At 40.8% G+C, this 22353-nt stretch overlaps 1 protein-coding gene across 1 annotated transcript; it reads left to right on the top strand.

The window, feature by feature from the left end:
- Positions 1-2206: 2206 nt before the first annotated feature.
- LOC310658182 (phytanoyl-CoA dioxygenase, peroxisomal-like) lies at positions 2207-20608 on the top strand. The gene is made up of 11 exons (XM_083400027.1): positions 2207-3233; positions 4426-4551; positions 6329-6384; positions 6892-7002; positions 7612-7780; positions 8659-8740; positions 11114-11295; positions 13062-13211; positions 13452-13586; positions 19275-19500; positions 20078-20608. The coding sequence occupies exons 2-10, from the start codon at positions 4471-4473 to the stop codon at positions 19326-19328; spliced, it is 1020 nt and encodes a 339-aa protein (XP_083256153.1). The 5' UTR covers positions 2207-3233; positions 4426-4470; the 3' UTR covers positions 19329-19500; positions 20078-20608.
- The last annotated feature ends 1745 nt before the right edge of the window (positions 20609-22353 follow it).

Raw genomic sequence — 22353 nt, 5'->3', positions numbered from 1 at the left:
ATGTTTCACCACCCTGTGGTCGAATTTCCCCTGTTAATCTAGCTATTTCTGCATATTCCATTACCTTCTGTTGCCATTCTTCTACTGTTGGTACTTGCTGTTGCTGTGGGCTAACAATAACCTTGCCACTGTTAGTGCATATGAGAACAATTTCTGGTCATTCTTAGTAATGTCTTCTCCTACCATTCCCAACAAGATTGCCTCTGGCTTTTTCAAAAACGTGTATCTAAATATCTTCTTTAATTCATTATATATATTTTCCCAATACGTTTTTACCTTATCACAAGACCACCACATGTGAAAGAAACTACCTTCTTTCACCCCACATTTCCAGCAATTCTTGTTTCCTGTTTTATACATCCTTGTCAATTTAATTGGCGTGAGGTACCATCTGTACATCATTTTTAACAGATTTTCTTCTAACAAGGTACATGCTGTAAATTTTAGCCCTGTGTTCCATAATTTTATCCACTTCTCATATTCAATGTTATGGCCAACATCCATTGCCCATTTAATCATAACACTCTTGATTGCCTCATCTTTTGTGTGCCATTCTATTAAAAACTCATAAACTTTGGACAGTATTTTGTATTATTCTGTAATACTGCAATTTCTAATATTGATCTTGTTTGTTCAAAACCTCTTGCTTTTTGTCTTTTGAGAAAATGTCATTCATTTGGTGGTACTCCATCCAGCTTGATAGTTTATCTTTTAGTTCCTCATAAGGCCTGATCTTAATTACGTTATTTTCTTCCAACAGTATGTCTCTATACGTTAGCCATTCTCCTTTCATGTTTATTTTTTTCACTGAGAAGGCTTCTTGGGGTGACAGCCACCATGGTGTTTTCCTTTCAAACCACTCTTTATATCTCTTCCAAACTTCATAAAGTGATCAAATGCCACCCGTATCTGTTTCCAAACCCCTCCAGATCCGCCTCAAAAGCCGCCTCTTTCCCTTTTATCCGTTAGAAGTTTAAATTTTATTCTAGGCTTCTCCTTGAATTGACCTAATCCAGTAACAATCGGGATAGTTTGGAATAAAAAGAGCAAATTAGGTAGGACACTCATCTTTATAACTGCTATCCTTCCCCAGAAGGATAGTTTCAGTCTATCCCAAATTTCCAAATTTGTTTTTACTTATTTCCATGTTGTTTTATAATTGTCCTTAAATAGGTTTGTATTTTTCGGGGAGAGCCAGACACCCAAATATTTTATTTTCTTTACCACTGTTGTTTCCATTTCGCTTTGATCTATTTGTTCCCCATTCATATTTTTTACCATCATTTTTGTTTTACCCTTGTTAATTTTCAGTCCTGCCAACAAACCAAATTCTTCAATTACTTTTAATGCTTCTGCTGTCAAGATTTGTGGTTCCTGTAATGTCAGAACTATATCGTCAGCAAAGGCTTTGACCTTGTATTATTTTTCTTCACACTTCATCCCTGTAATTCTTTCTGTCTCTCTTATATTTTGAAGTAATACTTCCAGTACTGATATAACAGTGGGCAGCCTTGTCTTGTGCCCTTTGTGATGTGAAGACTCTCTGTCAGTCCGCTATTTATTATGAGTTTCGCAATTTGTTCTTTGTAAATTGCCTCTATACTCCTCAGAAAATTTGTACCCAGGCCCATTATTTCTAGATTCTTTTTCATAAAGGATCAAGACACATTATCAAACACCTTTTCCATGTCTATAAAAATCAATGTGGCTTGTTCATTTATTTTAGTTTCTAAGTATTCAATTATATTTACTGTGTTTTGTAAATTATTTTTTAAATGCCATCTTGGTAAAAAGTCCGCTTGGTCTGGATGTATTTGTGGTCCCATAATCTTTTTTAGCCTCTGTGCTAATACATTTGCGAACAATTTATAATCTTTATTGAGCAGTGATATTGGTCTAAAAAATTTTACATTTGTAAGATCCGTTCCTTGCTTAGGTATTAATGTAATAAACGCTTCTTCCCATGTCATTGGAATCTGCCCTTTCTTCATTATACTTATTCATTACTTCCTTTAATGAAGGAATTAGTTGTTGGCTTAATTTCTTATAATATTTAATTGGTATACCATCAGGCCCTGGTGCCTTTCCATTTTCCCTTGTGTAATTGTTTCCATAATTTCTTCCTCTGAAATCAGTCTTTCTAGTTGTTCTCTTCTTTCTTGCAAGATTGCCTTTAATTTATGTTCCTCTAGGTAAGTTCTTATTTTTTCCTCATTTTCTTTGGGTGTTTTGTACAATTCCTTATAAAATTTATAGAAAACTTTCCTTATTTCTTTGGGATTATCTATTATTTCATTACTATCTTTTATTGTATTTATGAAGTTCTGCCCTTGTTTTTTCTTTAATTGCCAGGCCAGCCATTTTCCCGTTTTGTTTGCTGATTCAAAATTTTGTTGTTTTAATCGTTTAATTTTCCATTCCACTTCTTGATTTATAATCATAGATAGTTGCTTTTGCAACAATTTAAGTGCTTGTTTTAATTTTGGGTCTTCTGGCTCCCTAACCATCTGTTTTTCTATGTCTTTTATTTTATTTAATATTTCTTCTTTGTTCTTTCTTTTTCCTCTTAAGAATACAGTTTTGTTGCAGGAAGAATCCTCGCATAACAGCTTCGCTTGCATCCCAAACTACATTAATATCAGTACCTTTATTTAAATTTAATTCAAAATATGTGTTTGTTTTTTATCTAGTTTCTCTGTATTGTCTAGCAAGCTGTCATTCATTCTCCACCTTCGCGTTGTTAAATCTTTACTTTTCCATTCCATTACAGTGGCATTATGATCTGACAGTGTCTTTGGTAAACTTTCAGCTTTCACCACTCTTGTGGTTAATTCTCGAAACTCTTAGCAAACTTTCCCCAGGCCTTTTTATAACATAAGCCATTTCAGTATTTTTCACTGTACAAAGAGAGAAGCAGAACAACATACAAGCAACAAGCTGGGCAGGGGCAAAAGTAGATTAGAAGATTAATTAAATAAACATTTGACATCGATAATGTTAGAATGAAGTAGGGGCGGAGCTTTGCCGTATGTGACGCATATAATGAATATATAATGAATCTCATTCTGACAATACAACCAGAAAGTTGGGGGGGGGGGGGGGTCATGTCTTACGATTCAACTTATGAAAGGCAGCTCAGTTCCTCATAGGCTCTTCAGGAGGCAAGATCTCAGTGAGGCTTCTGGACTGGGATAAGGCTTCGTTGGATCAAGGCCTCCAATCGAAACACTCAGGTATTTTGATATTATTACTATTACTACTTGGATTGTGCTCTCAACCTTCTTCTAGACAGACACTATTGTAAATTCATAAACAGTTCCTTATTATAGAGAACAACTATGCACACAGAACACATTTTTGAGCAGCCATTTTGTGTAAAGACTCGATTAGCCTCTAATATATGTATCGTAACAGAAGATACTAAAAAGAACTTTAAAATTGGCCATGACCATTTTGTCATGGAGGACAAATCCTAATCACCACTATGATAATAGGGATGTGCTCAGCCCCTTCAGTTATGCTTTCCGTGATGGAGAAATCAAAAATAAGACACTTCAGACTTTTAAGGCAGAGCTTTCTAAACTTTTTATGTTGGTGACACACTTTTTAGACATGCATCATTTTGTGACACAGTAATTCAGTTTTACTGGCAAGCAGGAGGCTCAACTACCCCCTTTCCAGCCCCAGGAGGAGCGCAGGGAGCATTCGAGTGACACACCTGCACACTGCGGCCGACACACCAACACGTCTGACACACAGTTTGGAAAGCTCTGCTTTAAGGTGTGGACTCTTCAGCATCTTCATCAGAGTTTGGTTCTTTATTTTTCACTTAACAAATTGGAAACTTAATTAGACATAAGATAAATTGCATGTAGCCTCATATTCACAAAATTCCATGCCTTTAACTTCCTGGCGTGTTGCAGCTTGAGAGAAGCCGGACTTTACGCATGTTCATGGGAGCCAATGGGGAGGCTGAGGTCCCTTTGGCCCCCCTCGTAACATCTTTGAGGGGGCTGGGGCCTCCCAAGTTGATGGCCATTGCCCTTCAAATGGTGAGCATCATGTGCCGCATCTTGTGGCTGAGGATGCGGGGCGGGGCTCACCTGCCCCCCCCCCCTTTATTCGTTGGCTCCCCTGCGGGTGTTAAACCAAGAGGTTTTTAAAAGAGTATTTTAGTTCCTTGTGTAGCAGTGATAATTAAACGGTGTCAGTACTGGTCTGGAACCCATTTTGCGGGATGCCGCCGCCGCCCCCTGAGCAGGCGCCCCTGCCTGGCCCTTGGGGGGGGGTCTTGCGCTAGGCGGGCTCAGCCCCCCCTCGGGCTCCTCTCTCCCAAACTGTGGGCGGGGGGCGATGCTGCTGCTTCTGGCGCCCCGGCGCCGCTCTCCTTTCGCCCGGCGACGCCTCTCTTCTTCTCTCCCGCAGAGCCGCGCCGAGAAGGAGGGAGCCGCGCCGCCCGCGCTCCTCGCCATGGCCGGCGCCCCCGCCTCGCTCCGGCTGCGCGCCCTGCTGCGCCCCGTCCTGCGCTCCGGCGCCTCCTCGCCGCGCCCCGTATCCTTTGGGCCGAGCTCCTCGTCCCGTCCCGGAGGGTGGGCTGAAATTTCTTACCGTTGGAATCCAGGTTTAGCAACTCCCTTTAGTTTTCTGTATAGTATTATGCCTTCAGTGGTTGGACGTGCAGAATGCCATCCTAGGTATTTCATACATTGGGGAGATGGAAGCGGGTTTACAAGCCGGAGAGCCAAGGGAGAGTCTGCCTCTTGCTGCTTCGCTTCCGCCCGGGGGGGCGGGCGAGGGGTCTGTGCTTGTCCTGCACTTTCTAGCCAAGGGTCTGAGCGGTTTTGCCTTTGCCTCACTGCTTTCCCCGGTAAACTTGCTCTTTGGCCACAAATTGGAACAGACGGCAATCTGCAGAAAACCAAATTCAGCCCAAAATATCAAGTTTCCTGGTGAAAAGTGGCAGGGCAGACAGAGGTGTGGATAAGCCTTCAGACTTGCCTTTGCCCCACAGCTTCCCCCCAGGAAAACCTGATCTTTACAGCTGAATTGGAGCAAACAGCAATCAGGTTTGCTCTGATTTAACACTAGAAAGTGACTTTTCCTAATGAAAGTGACAGGACAAGGGCAAACTGCTCAGCCCTGTGCCCAAAAAGCTTGGAACAAGCAGAAAACTGCTCAGCCCCATGATTTCTCGGCACAAGCACAAGCCTGCCTCTTCTCTTCTTGCATTGCCATTTCCACACGCATTAATAAGCACCAGGTTCCCAGCTCTCCAGGTAAGGGAAAAGGGAAGAGCAGAGCTTTGGTCTGTTCCAGTAAAACAATTACATCGGCCATGACTCTCTTTGAAAAGTGTCCTGTCAAAGGTTTCCATGAAGCACAGTGGTCTATATCTGGTTCTGTCGCTGCTGTATAAGAAATAAAACCTGTCTAAATAGCTTAAAGAATTGTCTGCATCTTTCTACAAGCTCAAAGCTTACAGGTTCCATGACTGCCAAGTCCCAAAGTTGCCAATACCAGACTTCCATAAGGTCAGAGTCCCAAGTTCTCCAGAATCTAGTTGTTGTGAGTTTTGTTGAAATAATTGATGATGTGATTAAGCCCTGGTGGTCCATTCCAAGGCTATGATGCTCTTGACTGTAATATTGTAAACATGCCATTTGACTTTGACATTCTTTTTTAAAAAGTTTTTTATATTAATACAAATAAACTCATTTATACAGAAGGGTATTTAATGCATCACACAGAGGCAGTTTTGCCAGTATTTGTGGCTTCCAGCAGTTTCCATTTTTGTTTTGTAGATTTTTCATTACAGTGTTATATCACTGGTATTTTTTATTAATTTTCTTGGAAGACACCACTTTGTGTTTGGCAATTGTTTTCCATCTGGTGTTTTTGCTGATATTTAGAAAGTGCCAACATGGAACTTTCTATTGTAAAAATATTTGCTTTCCTCAAATAGTTTTCCATTTGCCATTATAAGTTGCTGCCTGGGTGACCCTTGGAGTTTAATAAAAACTTAACAGAGTTTTGATAACAAACATTGATTGTTTTAACTCTAATATTCATTATGCAGAGTTTAGAATGCAGTCTATGAGTTACATTAAAATGACCCCCTTCCTATGCAGTTAACTTGCATCGGGGGAGGGAACCATTGATACAAAAGCTTGGATATAAATATGAAGAATAATTTAAGCTTAATATAGTATATTTCCTCCACCATATCCATAGTTATTATGATTCAGAATCAATTCTGAGTTTTTATATCACAAAATAATATATAATAATCTAAATAAAACAAATGTAAGTTCCTTAACATGTGCTCCAGACACGCTTTCCTACTTCAGCCCAGTTTACTACAGTGAAATACCGAACTCAATACCAGTAGGTGACGACTTAAATTATTTCTTCTATTAAAAAATAGATATGTTATGTTGATGGTGGCAATGAAAGGAAACCATGTTTAATTTCCTTAGAATTCCATCCTTGGATATGGTGAACCTTTGATAATTTGAGGTGCATTAACCATCAAATTGCTGCCTCACCAGAGTCCTGCGGAATTTGCTATTCTGAAGCAGTAAGCTTATGGGCATGGTTGCATCTGTGTATTTGTGGATTAGTAGAAACTTTTGTGCCTCTATACTCAAGAAGCAAACAGCAAACTAACTTTTGTGCTGACTTCATGGAAATAAATACCTTCATGGTACTGCAGATTTTGAACTTCAGGGCCCCCCTCCCACATGGACCTGCCTGTTTTCCCTAGAGCTCCTCTGTGCTGCAGGAGACCCCGGGGTGTGTTGTAGGTTGCATAAGAGTTCCCAGGGAGCGCTTATTTCCTAGACTTCATCCTTGCCCTGTGAACTTACCCAGTCTGTGTTCCTATCTCTGCAGTTACACCTTAGATAATAATGTTCTAAGCCCAGAGCAAAGGGATTTCTATGAGGAGAACGGCTATCTCGTCATAAAAAATCTGGTCTCGGATGAGGATGTTGAACATTTCAGGTAAACTGTAGCCATGTGTCCTAATCACATATAGTGAGATTGTCTAAAACAAGTATCTTCAACCTTTTCAGACCCAGAACTCACTTTTCACCCAAACATGCATTCAGGACCCATTTCGTAATCTCTTTTTCCATATCTTTGCAGGGTGGTAGTGCTCCTGACCTTGGGTCAGTCTTGACCTCCCCCCCCCGTGGTACCTGACCCCACCCCCAGTGGTTTAAAGCACACTGGTTGCAGTCCAGAGGTCTCTCTTGAGGTGTGCCCAAGAGCTTGTGTTTGCCAAGCAAGACCTGAAGGCCACAAGAAGGGCCCCACTCCAAATGAAAATTCCCTCTGGATTTACAAGAACATCCAGCCATTTGATACGAGGCATAATTCACTTCTCGCTTATAAATATAAATCCAAAGCCTAACAGAGAATGAGTTATGTGGATTTCTAAATCTATGGATGATGGGTGGTATACAAATTTAATAAATTAAAAAAAAATACCCATGGTTTTGCACAATAGAAGTATCCAGTTTGATTTGATTTAATTTAATTTACAAAGGCAATAACATGCTTAAACAGCAGAGCAAACTTTGAATAACTTTTTTTGAATTCTCTCCTCAGAAATGAGTTCATGAAGATCTGCAGACAGGAAGTGATTGTCCCTGGTCTGACGGTCATGAGAGATGTTTCAGCTTCCAAGTCGGAGTTTGTTCTAGATCATAAAACAGTTTCCAAAATACAGGATTTCCAGCAACATGAGAAGCTCTTCAGATATTGCAGATTGCCTCAGGTTAAAAAAGGGAGCAGCCATGGGGAAGACCTGTACGAAATAGGAAACTTCATTAATTAACTTGCTAGCATAGTAAGGCAGGCATTTTCTATCAGGAACAGCACAATATAACAAAGGTTAAGTGACACCAACAGTGAAATGATGCCAGAGATGCGGGAATAGGATGTCCCATGGCTCCATATTTTTTTATAAAAGTTGAAAGCAGCCAGAGGTGTGAATTGAAAAAAACAAGCAACTTCCTCCTGGTACCAGAGTCTTTCCATATTTCCCTCACCTCCTGAAACTGAATAAGAGATTTACACTGGGAATATGGCCTGGGAAGGAGCAAAGTATGACATCCATCACATGGTGCTGCAGTCCTATTCAAAATACGTCTTCCTCACTTCCATATGGCTGCTTTTAAATTAAGGAAGCAATACAGCAGTAGATTTGATCTGCTATTTTGTCTCGTTCAATAGATGCTTTAAGCAGAGCTTAACTTTTGCAGATTGTACCCAATGTCTAGTGAAATCAGGCATCTCTGCAGTGGTGATCACTGTGTGATCTAATGAAACATTCACCTTAGCTCTATGTTGACATGCTATTAATTGTCATGTTAAGTATAAATCAACATAAAGTGATTTAATTTTTTTAAATGAATCTCTGTGCTATAGGAATAGGTAGCTCCAGACAGTTTACTGCTGGATGGGAGTTTAATTCCTGTTCGTTTCAATGGGATATCTATAGATGTTTCTCAGCAGTGCATAGCACTGGTTGCTGTTTCAACACTGGTGTATTGATCATGCGTATTCACTTGAGTCTTGCCGATGAAATATAAGGGTTAATATATTTTTAGCATGTTTAAATATGCATCTCATGAGAAACTTTCTTCACCTTAGATATTGAAATATGTCGAATGCTTCACGGGACCAAACATCATGGCTATGCACGCCATGTTGATAAATAAGCCTCCGGATTCTGGTAAGAAATAAGTGAACGGATGAAAAATAAAATACTCTGTTCAAGAATGCTAGCATGTATGTAAATATTGTTGGACTTGCCCTTTTTCTTTTGCAAGGTCCTGTAGGTATACTTAGAGAATTAGCTACTGTGATGCAAGTCTAAACGAAGATGTATAGTTGTATACAACATGGTTCATTCTGATACACGTCTTGATTTAACTTCTCTCAGATTTTGTACTGGTACTCTCTAAATCAGAGCTGGGACCTGTTTCCTGCTTTATTCCTTCTGGGTATAATCTGTGAGCATGGACAGAGCCAAAAGTGACTGCGGCACACTTTTCTCCCTTGCCACCCTCTCTTCCTCGTTCCCCACCTTTCTTGCAGTCCTCTGCCTGATTTCATTCTTTAAAAGGTTTTATTCATTTTCCACTGAATATCACATGTACAGCACATGTCGCAACATACCAACCACAGTGTCACAGAAGATCAGATCTTATTCCTGAGAGTTAGTCCAAATAGTCTCTCTACTATTTGGATTGTGGTGGGTTCCTGTTACAATGTTATTGCATATATTCAAGAAACATTTGCCAAGTGTTGTAGAAAAGGTAAGGACTCGGTTTTTCTTTATTTGCATGAATTTGGTAGGTTAGTTTTTCAGCAAAGGCTATTGTCCATATCCGGGAATACCAGGCTTCAATGTTTACAGAAACTGCAGAATGCTATTGCATAGCAATTTGAAATTTCTATACACACCACTAATAGGACAAATGCTAACTGTTCCTTTTGAGAGTTAGAAGTGTCCAGAATCCCAAGTAATGCAAGTTTGGGAGAGATTTGTAGGGCCACTTTGAACATTAAACTCAGTTCTCCAAAAACTGAAGACCAAAAGGGTTAAAACCTCTTTACAAAACCACATGGATAGGAAGGACCCTGTAGCTCTTTTTGCTTCAGGCCCCCGCCAGCCGTATCAGTTCAGTTCCAGGGATTTTGGTGTCATTCCTCTCCATAATAGAGGTTTGTGTGGGGAGGAAGAACTCCCTGAAGTGGGATATAGATCTTTTGAAGTCAGGGCATCAAGATAAGTGGGACACTCTCATGGGGCACTTGCGTTACCTGGCAGGAGGAACCTTGCAGAATGAGAAAATGTGTGTTTTTATCATTGTGGGCTGCTTTGAGGCCTAGACGGTGAAAAGAGGGATATAAAATTTAAATTAAATCATTAAGATAGTAAAGTACCGGTATATGGAAAAGTAAGGAATCCCTGGGTCCCATCTCATCTGGGTCACTTTCAGGGCTGCTATTAGGAATAGAACTCTTCAGTTCCACTTTCCTGGGTTTTGGCACTTGGCAGCGACTAGAGCAGGGGTGTCTAAACTTTTTTTCAAAGAGGGGCAGATTTGATGAGGTGAACATGCATGAGGGCCGACCAAGCTTTTTTTAGGATTGAAGTTGTTGAGCTTTTTTATGATTATAGCCCTGGAAATAAACTGCCACAGGGCCTGGATTAAGCCAACTGGCGGGCTGGATTCGGCCCCCAAAACAGACTTTGGACATGCCTGGGCTAGAGTAACTCTGGTAAAGAGAGCAGAGGGAGGTGGAACATGGTTGGGCCTAGGCATTGCATGGAGCTATTTGAAACCCAACCCTTATGATGGCTGACTCCTAGGATATCCCTTCATAATAATAATCTCTTAAATGTGAAATTAATCTTATACTTTGTGATACAAATATGAGATAGAAATATTCTGAATAAAGTATCCTGCCTTACAGTAACAAAGCAAGCATGAAGGGCTTAATTGTGTCTTCCTAAATTACCTTCATACTGCTAGCCTTGCTGTTGAATGTGAAGTTGGTTTCTCATGACTGTCTTCCCTCCCATTCATAAGTGACAACGCTGACTGCTGTTGGAAGGGTAGGGCTTTGTCTAATGCTAAAAGGAGAGAACAGAATTTCTGTCCAGAAGCTGCAGCCTCAGTATAAATGCCTGCACTTATATACAGACCAGTAATTCAACACCCTAAACAATAAGAGGGATTTTACATAGGGTTTCAGTGGAATTCTGCTCCTGGCAAAACATTCTGCATTGTCACTCTAATGTAATTTCACCAGTATGAATTCCTAGGTATTTGTGGTACATTGTATTGTCCACTTGAAATTAAATCCAAAATCTATAGGTCATTCCTGCCATGCCATCACTATAATAGATGGGTGTGTACAGCCATTGCCAGCTTAAATCCAGAAATACTAGTCCTGGTTTGAGTCTCTGAGTGCCAGCGAAGGTGTAGCCAAAACTGCGCCACCTCTACATGAGAAGTATTGGAAGATTGTGCTTGTATTTACTTAACTAATTCTGCATCTGTACTATGAAAGCTAATACAAATAATTGTTGCAGGAAAGAAGACCTCTCGCCAACCGATGCACCAGGATTTGCACTACTTCTCATTCCGGCCTGCAGATCGCATTGTTTGTGCCTGGACTGCCATGGAGAAGATTGATCGCAGAAATGGATGCCTGGCAGTTTGGCCAGGAAGTCATAAGGGGTCTCTGAAACAGCATGATTATCCTGAGTGGGAGGTAATTTCTTTATGACTTCATCACAGGGAGGGATGGAGGATGGAAGTATCTGCAAATTTGGAGGTAGCCAATAGCAGTTTTGCTAACTGAGTGGTATGATCCTTACAATCAAAAAGAGGGCTTTAAATTGAGATGAATGGGCAGCCAGGGCAACTGATATGGAACTGATGTCATATGATCAGAACACACACATCTCCAAGCTCTTGGTGACTGCATTCTGCACCAGTAGGAAGTTTCCAAACTCTCTTTGAAGGCAGCCTCACAGATGACATTTTGTTGTTACTGGGATCCACCCATCCAGGAGACATCCACAAGTCCAACCAAAGTTCTTGAATATCCATCATGACACAGAGGTAACTATGAAAAGTCTCAGCTGGAGATCAGTGCACTTACAGGCAATTGTATCGTGCCCTCTCCACAAGCTGCATTTTCTAGAAAAGTATTTTTATTGATTCCCCCCCCCCCCATATAACCAAAATAATAAGAAGACAAATTATGAGACAGACACATTAAAGTTAAACCAAATCAAATCAGGGCTAGCACTGGATGTTACATTCACAAGAAAAAATGATAAAGCTGGTTAGCTAGATTTTTGTGACAAATAAGTGGAGAGTAGCAGCAGGTGGCGCTGTAGTCTTAACCACAGAGTCTAGGGCTTGCTGATCAGAAGGTCAGCGGTTCAAATCCCCGCAATGGGGTGAGCTCCTGGTGCTCAGTCCCTGCTCCTGCCCACCTAGAAGTTTGAAAGCATGTTAAAGTGCAAGTAGATATATAGGTACCACTCTGGCGGGAAGGTAAACGGCGTTTCCATGTGCTGCTCTGGTTTGCCAGAAGCGGCTTAGTCCTGCTGGCCACATGACCTGGAAGCTGTCTGCAGACAAACGCCAGCTCCCTCGGCCTATAGAGCGAGATGAGCACTGCAACCCCAGAGTCGTCTGCGACTGGACCCAATAGTCAGGGGTCCCTTTACCTTTACCCTCATAAGAAATCAGAACAAGAACAGACCAGCCCACCCATGAGGTGAGATGAAGCAGTTCCTCAGTTGGTAGATCTCCAGCCTCCTTTTACTTCCCTGCCACCTTCAAGATTGGGAGCAGGGGCCTGTGGAGAAGGAGGTGGCAGCAGCGGTGGCAGCAGCAGCAGCAGCAGCAGCAGCAGGCTGTGACAGAGGAGGCAGGGGGCTGCAGGTAAGATTGTCATGTAATGCAATTTCCCATATACTACTCCATCATAGAAACAATGTTCTCCATCTTTGGGCAGTCAATATACATGCAACAATAAGAAGGTAATGTAGCAAATATTTTCATTTTACTGTATCTTTTTATTCTCTCCCTTAGAAAAAGGTACCAACGTGGGGGAGAATACAATATTTTCTTTTAGCATCTTATTTATTTCACCAAATAAACGTTCTCTATTTCAGTGCCACCAGTTGTGGGGAGGGCCATGGACTCAAATGGCTTAGACAAAACTAATTAGACAGGATCCTGGGCAATAGGCTTCTCGAACATCCATGTTTGGTTGCAGCAGGCATCTCCATACAAGAGGCAAGGGAGAACGGAGGCGGGAGGGTCGTCAGCTTCACATTCAGCATGTGAGCTTCTGAAGGGACATCGCTGTCCACTGTTCACCGTTCAGCTGGATCAGGCCTTGGTCTCATCCAGCTAAATAGACCTAATATTTATAAATCAGTTCTAAAAGTTTTTGGAGGTTTCAAAAGATTAAGTTCTTTAGGATAAAGAAGATAATTCAATGCATTGAACTTCCAGGGTGGTGTAAACAAGATGTACCATGGAGTGCGTGATTATGATAAAACTATTCCAAGGGTTCACCTTGCTGTGGAGAAAGGAGACACAGTGCTCTTCCATCCCTTGCTAATCCATGGCTCTGGAATGAACAGGACTGAAGGGTTTCGTAAGGTAAGATGCTATTTGAGGTTGCAGGTATTAAACACCTAACCCCCCCTTCAGTTCAAGTCAAGGCTTTCCCATGTTTGAGCTATTAATATTAAAACCTGAAGTTGCACCTTATTATTTCTATGTTTCTTTGTTGGAGGGCTGGAGGTGAGGGTAAAACCTATCCTCCATATGGGATGCATGCCTTTGCAGAAATGCATTTACAAATGAAAATAAATAAGTTATATTGGTCTTTTTATGCAGACAATTTCTTGTCATTACGCAAGTTCTGACTGCCACTATATTGACATGAAAGGTACAATTCAAGAGAACATGGAGAAAGAAGCAGTAGATGTTGCAAGAGCAAAGTATGGTACAGACTCACCTATCACCTTGATGGTATGTATTCTTGTTTCCCCTGCCCCATTAAAGTTTGGGAAAAGATATATAAAGTTAATATCAAATACCCAATATATTTTTGGAATATAAAAGATAAACTAAAAACACAAAGAAAAAGAGGAAAAGAAAAATGAGAGAAAGAGAAAGAAAAAAGAGGAAAGAAAAAATAATCAAAGGAAAAACTATCTCCATCAGCTCATCTGTCTGTGGTGTTTGATGATAGACACCAGTATTGGCTTTCAGCTTCCCTTCAGAAAAGGAGCTGGTGAGATTGGCAGAGAGAAGTCTTCTTGGAGGCCCTGACTTTGAGGAAATTTCACCTTGCCCAAATGATACAACAGCCAATATGGACACTGGATCCACAAAACACCTCTCTTTCTTAATTATTTTTGGAATAAAATAATTTACAACTTAAGTGAGTTTCTTCATCTGCCAGTGAAAACTTACATCCAGTGAGCCATCTACTTTCTACAACTTAGAAGAGAGGAGGACTGCTGTTTAAGCTGCTGAGTGAAGACAAAAGGCTTGATTTATGGTCAGAGATAAGAAAGATTTAAACAGACAAAGGAGTTTCTGTGTTAAGTTCTAAGTGGATTTTATTTATTTATTTATTTATTTTCTTGACAAAAGTGTGCCTAAGAATATAAAAGCTATTTTGCCAGTTGAAATTTCCTCTGTGAGAATGGAATTGGTTTATTTTAAATGGACTACATTTATTGATGCTGCAGCCAGAACAAGATATCTGGGGAAGCTGTCCTGTTGCTGAAGTTTTTATGAGAGCAGTAAAGAGACAGAAAGGGCTGACATTCTTAATAAGCGAAGCAGAAACAGCTGGTGAAAATAGAAGTTGGCTTTAAAAGAAAGACGGTTTGTTTTTATACTCCGAATACTCAGCACGCCAGGCAGCAAGAAAAAGGCAGCAGAGGAAATAAAAACATATTTTGATATCTTTTGACCCTTTTGACATTTTTCAGCAGATGATGGCAGAGCAAACAAAATCTCTTAAATTAGAGATGAATGAAATTAAAAACAATATGGACCATTTGGATACAAATAGATGAAAAGTTGGCAAGATTTAGAAGGAACACTTAATAAAATAGAAGAATCCTATGCACAGTTGTCTGTAGAAATGAAGCAATTAAATAAAAAGTGTAGGCTTTGGTGTCAGGGGCTGGTCTGACTCATATGCCAGAGACTGCTCTGACTCTGAAGATGAAGGAATGCAGACACAGACAGAGCAGCCTCTGACAGAAGAAGAAGGGGAGAGTTTGCCCCCCTCTTCCTTCAACTTTCCCAGCAGCCGATTGAGAGACGGCACAGTCGGGGGAAGAGCTAGATAACTCTGAGTCAGAAGCTAGGCAACCAGGAGGGAGCCACCGCTTGGGAGACTCTTCCTTTGAGAGCGGTGGGGACCTCCTTCCCTCCCCTTGCACTAGGAGGTCTGAAAGGGTGAAGTCTCAACAGAAGCACCAGGGTGGGAGAGCGGGGCAGTGGAAGGGGCAGAGGGACCAACTGAGATGCTGAAGGAGGGTGGCTCCATGCCTCTGTGTAAATAAAATGGACTATAAACCTGTCAGAGGCTCGTTGATTCTTATCAGACGCTTCCAGAGAGAAAGGGAAACTCCTGTACCTGCCAGCATATCTCACATCTGGAAAGTAAAAGTGAAGCTACAAATAGATGGAAATATATTTGGAGAATTTGGCATTAATGGAGTTGAGAGAAAAGGAGATCTGCCTACAATTCAGAGAGATTCCAGAAGAGGAGGGTGAAGATATTAGGGATAAAATCATTACGGTAATTCCCTGGCATACTTTTTGAAAAAGGATGTGCTTGATATGGAGGCAGAAATGGACAAAATCTACAAAATTAATACAGTGGTACCTCAGGTTAAGAACTTAATTCATTCTGGAGGTCCGTTCTTAACCTGAAACTGTTCTTAACGTGAAGCACTACTTTAGTTAATGGGGCCTCCTGCTGCTGCCGCGCCGCTGGAGCACGATTTCTGTTCTCATCCTGAAGCAAAGTTCTTAACCTGAAGCACTATTTCTGGGTTAGTGGAGGCTGTAACTTGAAGCGTCTGTAACCTAGAATCATAGAATCATAGAATCATAGAGTTGGAAGAGACCACAAGGGCCATCGAGTCCAACCCCCTGCCAAGCAGGAAACACCATCAGAGCACTCCTGACATATGGTTGTCAAGCCTCTGCTTAAAGACCTCCAAAGAAGGAGACTCCACCACACTCCTTGGCAGCAAATTCCACTGTCGAACAGCTCTTACTGTCAGGAAGTTCTTCCTAATGTTTAGGTGGAATCTTCTTTCTTGTAGTTTGGATCCATTGCTCCGTGTCCGCTTCTCTGGAGCAGCAGAAAACAACCTTTCTCCCTCCTCTATGTGACATCCTTTTATATATTTGAACATGGCTATCATATCACCCCTTAACCTCCTCTTCTCCAGGCTAAACATGCCCAGCTCCCTTAGCCGTTCCTCATAAGGCATCGTTTCCAGGCCTTTGACCATTTTGGTTGCCCTCCTCTGGACACGTTCCAGTTTGTCAGTGTCCTTCTTGAACTGTGGTGCCCAGAACTGGACACAGTACTCCAGGTGAGGTCTGACCAGAGCAGAATACAGTGGCACTATAACTTCCCTTGATCTAGATGCTATACTCCTATTGATGCAGCCCAGAATTGCATTGGCTTTTTTAGCTGCCGCGTCACATTGTTGGCTCATGTCAAGTTTGTGGTCAACCAAGACTCCTAGATCCTTTTCACATGTACTGCTCTCAAGCCAGGTGTCACCCATCTTGTATTTGTGCCTCTCATTTTTTTTGCCCAAGTGCAATACTTTACATTTCTCCCTGTTAAAATTCATCTTGTTTGTTTTGGCCCAGTTCTCTAATCTGTCAAGGTCGTTTTGAAGTGTGATCCTGTCCTCTGGGGTGTTAGCCACCCCTCCCAGTTTGGTGTCATCTGCAAATTTGATCAGGATGCCCTTGAGTCCATCATCCAAGTCGTTGATAAAGATGTTGAATAAGACCGGGCCCAAGACAGAACCCTGTGGCACCCCACTAGTCACTCTTCTCCAGGATGAAGAGGAACCATTGATGAGCACCCTTTGGGTCCGGTCAGTCAGCCAGTTACAAATCCACTGAGTGGTAGCATAGTCAAGACCGCATTTTACCAGCTTCTTTACAAGAATATCATGGGGCACCTTGTCAAATGCCTTGCTGAAATCAAGGTAGGCTACATCCACTGCGTTCCCTTCATCTACCAGGCTTGTAATTCTGTCATAAAACGAGATCAGGTTAGTCTGACATGACTTATTTTTCAGAAATCCATGCTGACTATTGGTGATCACAGCATTCCTTTCTAGGTGCTCACAGATTGTTTGCTTGATGATCTGCTCCAGAATCTTCCCTGGTATTGATGTCAGACTGACCGGGCGGTAATTATTTGGGTCCTCTCTTTTCCCCTTTTTGAAAATAGGGACAACATTTGCCCTCCTCCAATCTGCTGGGACTTCGCCTGTTCTCCAGGAATTCTCAAAGATGATTGCCAGTGGTTCTGAGAAGCGTATGTAACCTGAAGCATATGTAACCTGAAGCATATGTAACCCGAGGTACCACTGTACATGTTTTGCAAAATTAAGAAAGGTTCCAAGAGATGTTTTGGTCCAATTTGCTAGAAGGAAAACTAGAGACGAAGTCTTACAGTAATATTTTGAGACCAAGTTGAAAATTGATGATATAGATGTGATTGAATTGAAAGAAATTCCACTGAGGGTACTGCAAAAAAGAAAAAGGCTACTATTTTTTGACAAATAACTTTAGCAGAAAAGAATTCAATCAAGATACAGGAGGGAGTGATTTTTATCTTTAAACAACAAAGATTTCAACTTGATTCAGTACAGAAAGCAAGAGACTTTGTGGAGAAATTTAAATTTGAAATGGAAGAAATACAAATGGATGAGACTGAAGAAACAGAAATGGGAGCTGTAGATATGACAAAATAACCCTCTCAGCTATGGATTACAAGTACTTAACATAGAATATAAATGGAGCAAATATTCCTCAAAAGAGAAAAAATATATATATTTTTTTAAAATCTAATTTGTTTACAAGAAACACATTATTAGGGGAAAGGATATAAAATATTTGACAAAAAAATAATTTGGTGAGGAATTGATCTCTGCAGGATTGGGGGGGGGGGAATGGAGTTCTTCTGCCCAAAACTGATAATCTCTGATGAACAATGTAGATATGTTGGGGTGGAAGTTACTATCCAAGGCTGTAAAAAAAGTAATCAACATTTTATATAGGACTTGTGGGCTTGTGGTTGATGGACTTTTCATATGAAAACTGACTGGGATGGAGTGGTCTTTCCAATGCAGGACAGAACTTCAAAGAAAAATATTAAAACTTCCCAGGATAAAGTACCTAAGGTTTTCTTTGAAATGATGGATAATTTGGAACTTGTTGACATCTAAAAATATAAATATTTCTCTGAAAGACACAGATGCTTCTCAAGAAAAATATGATTTGGTTGACTAAGACACTGGCAACTCCATAGACATATTACCAAAGACTTTCTTAGATCACAATTCAGTAATCATGACTTTTAAAAAGAAAACTGGTTTCTTTAGCCAGAGGCTTAATGAAACGCTACCACAAGAAGAAACAGTTGTGGAAGGCTGCAAGCATAAACTGAAACAATTGTTTGAGAATAACTTGAGAATAACAGGAATATAAATGGTTTGGGATGCTAATAAAGCTTTAATCAGAGGTTATTTCATACAACATATTTTTTTAATCCTAAGAAAGAGACTGGGCAGAGAAAACTACAGAAAACTGTTGAAGATTAGACTAAAAGAAAAATAGTTCGAATGATCTCCAACTGAGATAAATACAACTAGGCAAATCAAGATGCTGCAAAGACAGTTGTCTATGTTAACAATGCAGAAGAAGGAAATGAAACTGAATTATGCTGAACCAAAAATAAATTGAATTTAATTACAAACTGGGGAAATGTTTGGTGTATAAACTGTGGAAAGAGAAAGAGAGGAAAGTGATATTAAAGTGGCAAAAAGGAAATGCTGTAATAACAGATAAGACAAATTGGGGGGGGGAGTATTTCATCAATATTATTCTAAGTTGTATAAAGGTCAAGCAGTTTCCTAAAAAAAAACTGCATCAAAAACTTTTCACGTCATACGTCTGAGATAGTGGTATTGGGAATAATTATTCCATTGGTGGTAGCCTACTCAGTCATGTACGTTGGTGTTGAGCAGGTCTGATCCTGATCTCTCTCCCAGCTTCTACATAGCATATTACAATTCTTTCTACCACACCACACCATTGGGGGACAAGCACTAGGCATGCTGTGTGATTTGTGTTGCTGGAAGTGAACTGAGGGTTTTCTGCGCATTGCCATTTCCTTCAGTTCAGCAGTAAAGAGTGTGTTTTCATAGGGAAAGTGGTAAGAAAATGGGGGGGGGGAGTTGTCAGACCTGGAAAGCTCAGGCCTGTGGCTAGAAATCTGGAGCAAAAGTGTGGATGAGCCCTCAGTTCAGAAGCAAAGCTTCATGCAGAACCAAAACATCTGGGTGGGGTGGGCTTCCTTCCATATGCAACTGCTTGTATGTGCAGCGGGAATGAACTTGCGCACAAAACAAGGTTCTTTTCTGTCCTTAGGATATTTGGATCATGCGAAGTCGTCTTGTTAAAGGAGAGCGAATAAATCTATAGAATCTTATCCAGATGCCACAGACTTAGAAAATGATGTGCTGGCTTCCTGAACTGAGAGCAACCACGATCCTTTGGTTGGATGTGTTCAGAATTTTTCTTGCACTGAATATTTTTCAATTACTATGCAGTAAAACAGTTCTGAGGTATGTTTATATTTGATAATGATGCTTAAGTGAGAATTCTAGTAGTAGTAGTCGTAGTCTCTTAAGCTTGAGCCAAGAAATGGTATTCTCTATGAAATTGAATATCAAAATACATATCAAGGCTTTGAGATTAGACCACTGAAGAAGCCCGGAAAACTGCCTTGGGAGTGTGCTACCTGCAAGCCCCAGTAAAAGGGCCCCATCAGGGGCGAACAACGGCCTCTTGATCACTTGGACTGCCAGGGCGAAACAGGTGCAAAACACCAGCACCCTGTCTACAACTTCATTAACATCCATCTACAACTCCAGTAGCATCTCTCAGTATTGTGAACAACACCGAACTTACCTTTTGTTGGTATCTTCATGAACTTACCTAAAGACTGAGTTAAGCACCTGAAAAAACCATTGAAATCAGACATTAAGTTCATCTTAGGTTGGGTAGTTCGCAAGTCTCTGTGGCTTTGTACAAGGTTTTGTATTTTTCTCAGAAGATTAATAAAGAATGTATAATCATTTTATTAATTATTGTGTGTATATTAGTCGCCAATGTGTTGCAGGAGTCTTACTATTTCTATCAGCAGCACAGGTTGCATTTTTCTAGCATAGGTGAGAATTCTAGGCACACCTCCTTGGACACGCCTAATGATCTGAGTAAACAATATTCTTAAGTTCAAGAACAGTTTTAACTATTTTAATTGATGCACTTCATGATCTACTTTATCCAGTATTGAATGGCAGACAGCTGTATGATTCAACAAGGCACTGAAACAGCTGCCTTTATGCAGTGATATGTTCAAGCCATATCCTGTATTCTTAGTAGTGTAGCATTATTTTCTCCAAACTGGGTGAATAAATGAACAAAATGGCAAATGCAGTTCCATGTAAGTTAAAGGAATATACTTTGGGGCAAAAATAACTAAATAGGAACTTCATGTATGCTGGTAGACTTCTGACTAATGAGGAAAGGGCTCTCCATTTCCGATTGCCCCATCTCGAAAGGCTGTGGCAGAGTTGGGAGCAGTGTAGAAAAGCCCCCCCCCCCCCCGCAATGGCCAGAAGGCCGTCTTGTGTGGTCTCCTCTCATGTTCTCCTCTGAACAGAGCTTGGCTCAGCCTCCAGCAGCATATTGAACCAGGCTTCTGCACCAATGGAATGCACCAAGGACATACACAGGCTCTGCAGCGGAATGGATCCCCTTGGGAGGTGGTGGACTCTCCTTCCACGGAGGTTTTTAAGCAGAGGTGGGATGGGCATCTCTCATGTATGATCTAGTTGAGATTCCTGCCTTGTAGGGGGCTGGACTAGATGACCCTTGAGGTTCCTTCCAATTCTACAATTCTATGATTCTGTGCTTTGGTACTCAGCCTTATAAAACTCGGCCTAAAAGCGTTGTACTTGACTGTCAAGAGCCTATTGCAGTCAGCTTTGTAAGCTTTTGTAAGAAATGACTGGTGGATGTAATCTCATTTGGAAACAGCGGCGAAATTAAAAAGAAGTTCAATTTACATAGATTATTAAGAAAGAGAAATGACCAAACAAGAATGTAATTACTATCATGCAAAAAGAGAAAACCAGCATTATGAACTGTGTCATTTGAAACTGTATATGAAAATATATATTACTGAAGAACACGCAATTAAATATCTGTTCCAAAGAGTGTCCTGCTCCCAGACCCTCCATAACAACAGAGCCCATATAAGGTACCATCTACATAAGAATTTTTCATTGAAATTAAGAGGATGTAATATTTTTGAGGAATTGCTATACTCCAGTTCCAATCCCCACTAGAAATCAATTCTAGAACAGCCCCTGGCTGCTCAGGCTGCTCTTCAGACCTCTCCGCAATGAGGAACCTTGGCAAGACAGGGCTCTCTAGGGAGACAAAGCTTCTGAGTGCCTTCAGCAGAATGTCCTGAGGAATCCTCACCAGACAGGCATGCTAAAGCCACCATGAGGAGAAGCCAGCATTGCTGGGGCAAGGCTTGCTTGTGTATCCGTGCCCCTGCCGCCTCCAGAGTTTTATGATTAATCCTTTGGGTGCTGAGACTGATGTCTGAACCTTAGTGGTTTCTTATGGCAGAAAAACGTGTTTAAAAATTTATATGGAACAGTTTCCTTCCATGTGACCAATATACCTCTGTCATGTTTTAGTGGCAAAGTTAAGAGAATGAACAACTTCATCTTGAGCGTGCCAATTTTACTTAGCCAGGAAAAGGGCAAATTTGCCCAGTGATTCAGCTTTCCCAAAATTCCCAGCTGCTCCCAAATAATAAATTTGGATTATTACCCTGTACTATGAGATCTAAATTATTATGGAGCTGAATCCCAAGGTATTGAGTTGGTTTACAGTGCAATTCTATACACGTTCACTCTGAAGGAAGCTCCACTGGATTCAGTAGGGCTCCTTTTCAGGTAAGATGGTACAAAATTACAGCCTAAAAATTATTTGAGGCAAAGTATTCTTTAAAAATACTATTTACCACAGGTTTTTCTATATTAACACTCATCCATTCAAAATGGTTTTGTCTTGTCTTGTAATTGGAAATTAAGCTGAATTGAGAGAGAAAATTTGAAAAAGTATTGAAAATGATTTTTTCAGGTGGGTTAATGCAAGTGTCACATTATCAACAAACAGACAGATCTTCACATCCTGTTTTACCAATAGAACCCCAGTAACTTCCTTATTTGTTCCAATTTAAATTACTATGAGTTCAAAGACTAGAACAAATAATGAGATCATCAAGTTTAGTTGCACAACCAAGTAAATAAACACCATAAGATCTACAGATGAAGGGTGGTATACTACTACTAATGATGATAAAAATAATAAGTCCTAACTGAATGGTCTGCTGGTTGATGCTTCGTTTCCTCTTGCCATGTGG

This window comes from Podarcis tiliguerta (assembly GCF_965153285.1).
Source record: "Podarcis tiliguerta genome assembly, chromosome: 10".
Taxonomy (NCBI): Eukaryota; Metazoa; Chordata; class Lepidosauria; order Squamata; family Lacertidae; genus Podarcis; species Podarcis tiliguerta.
Note: the sequence above shows the minus strand (reverse complement) of the source record. Positions and strands in the feature narration are given on the sequence as shown.